At 35.1% G+C, this 390-nt stretch overlaps 1 protein-coding gene across 1 annotated transcript in view; it reads left to right on the forward strand.

Annotated features, from left to right (window-relative positions):
• The window catches only part of LOC119592052 (sphingomyelin synthase-related protein 1-like), a gene marked incomplete at its 5' end in the record, with an annotated part of 9,074 nt that overhangs the window by 4,368 nt on the left and 4,316 nt on the right, over nt 1-390 (forward strand). The window contains 1 exon segment of the mRNA XM_037940851.1: nt 46-163. Within this exon segment, the coding sequence (XP_037796779.1) occupies nt 46-163 (118 nt within the window).

Genomic DNA, 390 nt, shown 5'->3' on the forward strand with positions numbered 1-390 from the left:
TTGTTTTAAAATTAGTATTGTATTAGGTGATTATTCATTTTGCAGATCAATTGCTATTAGAAGATTCTGTGCTTTGTCTGGTTCTGTATTCTTACTACGCTGTGCTACCATGTTCATCACCAGCCTGTCAGTGCCTGGCTCTCACCTGGAATGTGCTCCTAGGGTAAGTAACAGTCATCAAAGTTTCATTATGTGCAGTAATGACCATGGTAACTTTATCTCAAGATCAGTGCTCTAATGATCCTTTTAAAGTCACTCAAGTCATGCATTCTTTTTTCCACATTTTAGAACTGTTAAATGGATTTACATTGGTAAAATTGTTGGATCAGAAACCTTGTAATTGTTAAAAAGAAAGAAAAAAGAAAATCCATAACCTGCTTTGGTATGCTG

This window comes from Penaeus monodon, chromosome 29 (genome assembly GCF_015228065.2).
Source record: "Penaeus monodon isolate SGIC_2016 chromosome 29, NSTDA_Pmon_1, whole genome shotgun sequence".
NCBI lineage: Eukaryota > Metazoa > Arthropoda > Malacostraca > Decapoda > Penaeidae > Penaeus > Penaeus monodon.